The 8,339-nt window shown below is 50.9% G+C and overlaps 1 protein-coding gene across 1 annotated transcript in view; it reads left to right on the forward strand.

Moving 5' to 3' along the window:
- Window positions 1-4,130, forward strand: part of cacna2d2a (calcium channel, voltage-dependent, alpha 2/delta subunit 2a) — a 243,488-nt gene extending 239,358 nt beyond the window's left edge. The window contains exons 28-38 of the mRNA XM_018737693.2: window positions 90-188; window positions 385-476; window positions 795-842; window positions 1,049-1,120; window positions 1,335-1,487; window positions 1,732-1,784; window positions 2,178-2,233; window positions 2,538-2,661; window positions 3,015-3,124; window positions 3,337-3,419; window positions 3,814-4,130. Coding sequence (XP_018593209.1) covers window positions 90-188; window positions 385-476; window positions 795-842; window positions 1,049-1,120; window positions 1,335-1,487; window positions 1,732-1,784; window positions 2,178-2,233; window positions 2,538-2,661; window positions 3,015-3,124; window positions 3,337-3,419; window positions 3,814-3,942 — 1,019 coding nt within the window. The 3' untranslated portion in view covers window positions 3,943-4,130. The remainder of the gene's footprint in view (window positions 1-89; window positions 189-384; window positions 477-794; window positions 843-1,048; window positions 1,121-1,334; window positions 1,488-1,731; window positions 1,785-2,177; window positions 2,234-2,537; window positions 2,662-3,014; window positions 3,125-3,336; window positions 3,420-3,813) is intronic.
- The last annotated feature ends 4,209 nt before the right edge of the window (window positions 4,131-8,339 follow it).

An 8,339-nucleotide genomic window follows, 5' to 3' on the forward strand; every position in this document is an offset into this window, starting at 1 on the left:
GGCAGCTGTCAGTCCTTTCAGTCTGTAGGCAGCAGCAATTGTACAGTTTACGGAATCTACGTATTTTAACAGCTCGTGTCCTTTTGCAGCCAGCGATGATTTTCTTAGCCCTGAGAATGACACCATTGGTATCCTGGTGAGCACTGCAGTGGAAATCACCGTAGGTGGGAAGACTATAAAACCTGCAGGTAAGAGGCGCTGTTTGACTTCCTAACTCTGCTAATAGGGAGGAGAAGGTGTTGCCTCATACTGCTGATGATTAGTGCTGCAGGTAGGAGTGGTCATTGTTTCCTCTACCCTACCTTCGAGAAGCTGCCGTGTTATTTTCCACCACTGGCATTAAAGTGACCTCACAAAGTGTCTCTCCATCTCCCAACTGCCAAGTGGTGGGAGTTAAGCTGGACCTCGAGGCCTGGGTGGATAAGTTCAAGATCTTGGCCAGCAACCAGTCTGACGGCCGGCAGAGTTCGCACAAGGTGCGCAGTCTCGGATGTGTTTGTCTCCCCCCCCCCCCTTTCTCCATCTCTTTCACCTCTTCTTTGCACACACACTCATGCACAAAAAGGTATTCGCACTCTCTCTCCCCAATAAACACAAATGGATGGCGGTAGATGCAACCTCCTACTTTTACAGCAAGGATGAAACAGAGATGTAGACAGAGACATAAACACATAGAGACTGACAGACACACCCATTAATAAGCAGCTATGCCCTGTCCACCCTGTAAACATGCGACTGTTTGACGGAAGGAGGTGGAAGAGAGACGCTGACTTGTCATGGTTTGTTTTGGACAGTGTGGACCATCCAGCAGCTGCGAAATGGACTGTGAAGTCAACAGCGATGTAAGGACCTTCAGTCTCTGTTGTTAAATCTGTGGGCATAGCATACCTGTTTTTCCTCATAACTTCCCATGTTCAGACATGAGATAATTAGTTATCAGGTCGGTGAATGAGAAGATCAGTGAATCAGATGAACAGCATTGTGGAAATTAAATAGGGCACTGTCAGCCACTGTGGGTGTCAAGGATGTCCGGATACGTTCTTTGCAGGACTTGTTGTGCTACCTAATCGACGACGGTGGGTTCCTGGTCATGTCCAACCAGAAGGATCACTGGAACAAGGTGAGTTACCATTGAGGGTGGGGTAAATCATCTCTCAGCGTGGGAACAGTAGAGTTTGACTGTCCTTTGATATTCTGTCCATGTGGGAAAAGTGAAGTAAAAACCGTTCCTTCCTGTAAATGTTGGGGCCTAACTGGCCCTTCTTGACATCCTGTGAGAGAAACGGTAACTTCCTGTTCGAACTGGTCTTCTCTGTGTGCCTTTCCTACCACAGATTGGCATGTTCTTCAGTGAGGTGGACCCATACCTCATGCATGCCCTCTACAACAACTCCTTCTACAACCGCAAGCAGTCCTTCGACTACCAGTCTGTTTGCGAGCCGGTGCCCAGCAGTAACACAGGCGCCGGTCCCCGGGGAGTGTTTGTGGTGAGTGGCGTAGCCATGGGCAGAGACCTGGAGGCATGGCAGAGCAACCAGTTCAAAGCAATAGAAATGCAAAAGTTAGAGATCTCCAAGTCTCCGGGTCTCCACTTCAGAGCAACTCTTCTTTCTTTGGACCTGTGCCACCGTCCACTGTCACTGGCATGTTGTTTGGTGTAAGACCTTCCTTCAGTGGGGACAGCATTTCACCTGCTCTGTGTTTCCCTCTACATGTGCATTACCTGTTTAGCCCACCATTGCAGACTTCCTCAATCTCGCCTGGTGGACATCAGCGGCTGCCTGGTAAGTGCCCATGCACGCTGTGAAGATGATGAAGTGGTTACGGAGCTTCGGAAAGTTGTGTGTTTCGGTTCAAGTGTGCAGGGGGACTGTGGGCCTCCATGCTGACCGATGTAAGTTCAGCTGTAGATCACAACATCAGCTCAGTAAGGGGAAGAGCACCTAGTGAGGACTAAACTTGGGAACTCAAACATGGGAACCCAACAAGCTAAACTGTTTCACTTAGCAACACAGTGGCCTCTTGATCAGATCTTGCCCCTTCTCTGATAATTGGTGGGAGTGAACTACTCCTCTGTCATCCTGGGCTTTCTCGCTAGAAGGTTAGACTGTAAGTCCTACTTTTTGGTCAGAGAAAAGTGACGGCTCCTCATAGATTGGAGTTTTTTCTTGTGCCAGGTCCCTGTTCCAGCAGCTCTTATATGGCCTTGCCTACCGAAGCTGGTTCATCACTGGTGAGTATCTACAGACTGGTCCATAAACTGGTCCTCCTGTATGATCACTAGCCATCTGTCAAGACTGCACTCTCCTTCTTCTTAAATCCACACAAAAAAATTCATTTTCATCCTTCATACTGACAAATTTGATAGATTGGTCAAGATTTGCATCCTGTGTCCTTCATTTATCTCCTCTTGCATCTCCTGCAAGGGTAAATGATGACGTGGTTTGAGCAATACCAAGGACATGATATGCAGTCCGGAGCTCTCCTGGCGCTGGCCAGCGTCTAAAGTCCCAGCCGACGTGTGACGTGTTTTTCAGATGACGTGGAGGCGGAGAGCATCGACTCAAGAGAGACGAGCTGTGTCACCATACAGACGCAGTTCTACTTCACCAACATCACGAGTTCTTACAATGTGCTGCAGGACTGCGGCAACTGCTCACGGTGCGTGAGCTACAAACACACGCATGCGTGCGCACGCTCGCGCACACACAAAAGGCCCTTATGTATATATACAAAGAATGATCATCATAACCAACAGGAATTTACAGGGAGCTCGAAAAATGTGTCTGCATGAAAAACCACAAAAATCAAAATTAAAGCTCAAAAAGGTAACTTTATGCACACTTTCTTGACGCACTGTTTACATCGTGGAAATATCTTGCAGGAATACTGAGGTCCTCTAGGGTTCAGTATCGCTAGGGTTGCATTCAATCTGACGAGGCAGATTTGTTTACCCCACAGTGCACTTTTGTGTATGTAATTGGTATACCTTCATGTTTACCTCCTGTCTGCAGGCTGTTTCACGCTAGGAGGATAAACAATACCAACCTGCTGTTTGTGGTGGCTGAGAAGATGCTCTGCAACTCCTGTGAGATAGAGAAGCTCTCACAGCTGGAGACAGAGTGTATCCTTTCATATTCCGTCAGCAGAGTGGCTCCGCACAAGGAGGCTCCGCTCGTTCCGTACATGTCTACAAAGGATTTTGCTACCCGAGCATCGGTTTTTGAAGACCAGTAGGGCTCTCAAAGAAACACAAGCGAGAGGCTCTAGTCTTCTAATAAGAGCCATCTGCAGGAAACATGCACTCTGTTCCCTTGACCCACACCCATCTCCCAGTCAAGAAGACAGACCCCTGTGAGGACATGCCCCCAGTGCGGTACCGCAGAGGCCCGTCAACTTGCTTCGACTACAACCTCTACGTAAGGCCCGGCGAGCCACCGCTTTTGCTATTCTTTCACTGTCACTGTTGCTCCATCATTATAGTTGGATCCTTGGTCTACACTTTACGAGATCCTGGCGTGAGACCTGTAGTACTAAGACATTCATAACTGATCCATGCTTATGAAGGGTGCATGCATGGCTTCTTCATATAAGCCATTTCTTAGTTTTCTGAATAAGAATTTCACGTTTCCATCCAAGGTGTTTGAATCACTCGTGCCGTTCTGAGCCACTCATCCTCCGCTTCCATGAACTAAAGATGTTTTACATTAAATGTGGGCTATTAAACATGTTCGATGCAAAGGTGTTTACAAACGTCGTGTGCAAATATTGATGTAATTTCTCAACGATTTTTTTTTTTTTTCCCCTTTGTAGGAGAACACTTCGGATTGTGGGCGGGGTCACTCTTTCCAGCCCTCTTTAGGGGTCATTACGTTTCTCCAGCTACTTCTGCTTCGCCTGCTGGCCTTTCCACACCACGTACCTCTAACTTCTACTGTTTAAGTCTAGCTGCTCAACCACTTTATTTCCTCGCTCATTTCTCCTCCCCTGTCCTCCCCTTTTCCTAACTCTTCACATGTCCCGTTTCTCTCCCTTCATCATACCCATGTGCGCCTGCATCTGCCCCCCCCAAACCATCCTCCTCCTCCTCATCCTCCTCCTCCTCCTCTAGTTATAGTTGTTGTGGAGACTTCCTGTCACCCTTCTCTGGAAGCCCTGAGTACTGTTCCTCTTCATGCTCAGTGACCTAACTTCACGGGCGGTTGCTGGGCAACGGTTGTCTGGCTTTGTGGCGTGCAACCAGTCACCTTCATCCAAGTGGAAGAACTTCTGTTCCTTCTCGAGAGAAGAAACCGAGTGACAACCAGAAGAAACCGTATCAGAAGACACCTTTTTTGTTGTTATCCAAAAAGATAAAGATGGATGCCCACTTCTGCACCTGCCGCCAGTGTGGAGAAAACATGTCCTCATCTCTCCATCCATTCCGCGGGCGGCCAGGTGGGAGGGGAGGGGAGGGGAGGGCAGCAGCAAACACAAATTGTTCGCGTCCTCGTGGACCTTCCAGAAATGTACTGGAACTTATCCCATACGTTTAAGATAGGAACCTTCTCACATTAGGCCGAATATAGCTATTGGAAACGACGAGAAATTCTCAAACACAGTACATGGAAAAGCAAGTGTAGGAAACTTACTTCCATTCATTAGGGTCGAAAATGGGAAGTAATTTAAAAGGGAAGTTGTTATATTTTACTAGCTAACTAAAAAATGTCCATTTATTTATGCACTACATCTACTTCTTGCCAAAATGAGATATACTTTTCTTGTGGTCTTATTTTTTTATAGCCAAAATATCAAGAGGAAAAATATTCAAATGAAATAGTATCATTTAAATGAATAGAGTAATTAACAAAATACAATAGCGCTCCTCTGAGCAGAGACTACGTGTCTCCGGGTTACGATACCATCAGTGCGGCTCATCCGTAGTTCTCGTCCATGTTCTCCCCGGGGCCGTTCTTAGTCTTTGAGATGCGACAACCCAAGCGCTCTTCAGCTTAGCATTGTCCTTTGGACCGCCCTGCGTTTCGGGTGGTCCGGTGAACCCTTTCAGCTGCTCATTACCAGGCCCACTCTTTTGTTCTTTCGTTTGTAGACGGCAAAATATTTATTCAACGAGACTGCTTAGATTATACAAAGCCATCGAGCATCGTGGAGGACCGTGGCTTTTTGGATGCACCGGCATCTAGCTGTGGTGGTGATGTGATCCGAAGTTGCCCAAAGAACGGCCGGCTCTCTGGACTATTAGTATTACTGAATCAGTTTTAAAAGGACTGTTTTTAAAGGTGGAACGTCGCTTATTACACGCTACCGTCGCAGCTCCCGCATCCCTCGGCCGATCCCGCGGCGCCGGGGTGCCGTGCGCAGCTCCGTTCCAGACCCCCGGAGCACCCCTGGGCAGCGAGGCTCGGCAGCATCCGCACGTCACGTCGCATCCTCTCGGCCGCTTGGCGCGGACTGTAAATACACAGAGGGCGCGCGCACGTCTCGCCCAGGACTGCCGGCTGGACGCTTGTTCTCACTTCGTCGTCTCTCTTTGCACTCCGTGGCCTTCAGAACGCGCGCCCCCACCCCCCGTCCTGGCCCGTGTCCACGGAAGCACGGACGTCTCGAACACCCCGGCCACCGCGGCTACCGGGAAGCTCCTCGTGTCGCAGGGACGAGTGTCGGCGAGAGGGGACTAGGCCCAAGGGCTCGGGGAGCTGGGGACCGGTTCGGAATCCGACTGTATACTCGTATTTGTGAAGACTCAAGGTCAGCTTGTCGTCTGCAAGGGAATGTGATTGTGACTTTACAATGGAGTGTGTTAAAACCGTGTTCCGCGGAGTGACTATAATGGTAGCGTAGTTTTTCCTTTTTCTTTTTTCTGAGCTACACAACAATTACAGAATGCTGTCCGCTGTCAAACGTGTTGTCAGATGTTAACACTGAAAAATGTGATTTTGCAACTTTGTCTCTTTCTTTTTTTTTTCTTTTTTTCTTTTTTTTCCTGAACTGGCTGTAACTTTGCTGAAGGTTGTCGATGATTTTCTCTTGAGACATCGCTCCATTCTCTGCCAGGTGGTACCACAGACGTGTTCTAAAGAATGTCTCAACTACTATATCGGAGAGCGTGTTTCTTTTCGCAGAAGCTGCTGCTGGCGTGATGAATGGTTTCTCTGCCTCCTCGTGCTCGAGGCGCTCGCTCACCTCATAGTGGCCTGCCCTGACTGCGCAGACGGCGTTCGTTCACACAGATCCCGTTTTAGACCGCCGTGCACATGCCACCCACACCTATGGAGTCAGAGTACGGAGATTCGTGGATTACCCTGCGGGAATTTTCCAACCCCTTAAAAACATACACAACTTTGTGTGTGTGTGTGCGTGCGCGCGCATAGGAAATGGTGTTACGCTCGCAGAATGCTGTCTGCTGTCTGGAACATCAGAAAGTGTACCTGTAACTATCCTGCAGACAGTCTCGTGTTCGGAGTGGTGATTTTCCTGTTTTTTCACACTGAATGTTTCATTTGCGGAAAGGTTTCGACGTTCACGTCGAGTAAAGCAGCGCAGTTCTCTCCTGTTCTCTAACTGTAGCCACATGGACATCCTGGCCCAGACTCGCTCTCCTCCCGTTCACGAGCGTCCTGCTGCATCACTGAAAACTGACCACAAGCTTGACAGTGGACAGGTGTCTGCCCCCCACTAGTCTGATCTGTTTAAAGGACCCTCAGAAATGCGAGCCGTCGTTTCGGAAACTGTCAAAACCGAAGCCTTCCGTCACTTTTTCCTCCATCGTCAAAACATGCTTTGTCTAACGTGGAGGCCGATGCGCTCGCAGACGTCGCTGTTGCCTAAGCGTGCCCTTTGCGGAGCCGCCCGTATCCTACCTGCGTCTCACCTGTGCCTCTCTACCCCCCCTTTTACCTTCACAGTGGTGATCCTGACCATTCTCACATTGCTGGAACTCCCGCGAACACATAGTTGTGCCATTTTTAGCAAAAAGTTGCACTTTAAAGTGTAAATCATTGTGCTACAGTTGCTTTATCGCCGATATTGTCAAGCGGTCTTGTCGGAGACGCGAAGGTCTGCAAGCAGTCGGGGGGCCCTCAATATTTCATGGGCATGTCCGGCGAAGCCGTCTCTTCTGCTCGTTCCACCAACGCGAGGAAGAACAAACGCGGAGGTAGCGCGGGCGGCGTAGGGACGCGGCTCATCGGCGACCTCGGAGAGCCCGCGTGGGCCGGGATGTCCGCGTGCGAGCAGGGAGGGCCGGGAGAGGCCGTCGTAGAGAGCGTCGCGAGAAAAAGGTGCCTGTCAAAACAAAGCTGGCGCCTGACCTCTTGTGCTCGTGTGTGTGTGCGAGATCGAGAATGCGAGAGTTCTGTATGATGGCAGCAGGCACCGCGTAGCCGGCCGAGAACAAGACGCCAGGACGGCCCAAGGGCCTAAGCACGTTGGAGGCATAGCGAGATACAGACCGCGTTTTGAACGCGACCAACGTGTCGAATTAGAGCACGGGACACCGCGGCGTTCGCTTCGGTGCACGAGCGTCGCATTTTGAACTTCGAACCCGTTTTGCCCGTCCTTGTTCCAGTCGAGAAAAGCTTTGAACACTCAGGTCGCATTCTTCATTTTGCTACGTGTCCGACGTCCGCGGAGCAGAGTCGTTTCCGCCCCGTCTCCTCGACACGCCCTCCCGCGAAGAGCGCGAGTCCTGCGAATCCGACGGCTCCGCGCCGCCCGCACGCACGAGTTACCCGCCGTTCGAACCACGGTAACTCGGTGACGCTCCGAGCGCCTGCTCCTCAGCTGCCCCGCATTCGTTCCCTTCATTTCCCATGAGGCGCGCAGCAAGAGCGCCTGCGCCGCAAACGCACCCGTTACAATTAGTAAAATCACACAATTCCTCGCTCGCTCTTTCCTGCCAAAGCTAAACCGGTCGTGGGGCTCAAACCCGATGGGGACGCAGTCCCTGAAACAGAAATCCTGCTCCGCAGCTCCGCGCCCTCAAAGTTGCTCCGCTGTGTGTCGCTTCAGGTCCGTGCGGTGTCGTCGATAAGTGTTGGCGTGTGACTTTTGCGGGACGGCTCCGCTTCGAGACTTTGCGTCCGAGCGCCGGCCGCGTCGTTGCAGGGCCGTCTCTTACGGTGCCGGACGTAAACAAGCCAAGGACTCTTGTTCTCCAGGCGTGCCGCTTCACCTCATCGGGCTTTCGAAGGAGCTCGCGCGCGACCGTACGCTCCGTCGCGGCGTCCTCGGCGGAGCCCCCTAGTGGCAGTGAACGTGTCGTCGTGTATCTCGAGCGCAAGGGGGTGGGGGTTCGGGGTGGGATGCAGGCCCGCAAAACCGTGCGGCTTTTCAACAAG

This window comes from Scleropages formosus, chromosome 2 (genome assembly GCF_900964775.1).
Source record: "Scleropages formosus chromosome 2, fSclFor1.1, whole genome shotgun sequence".
NCBI classification, from domain to species: Eukaryota; Metazoa; Chordata; class Actinopteri; order Osteoglossiformes; family Osteoglossidae; genus Scleropages; species Scleropages formosus.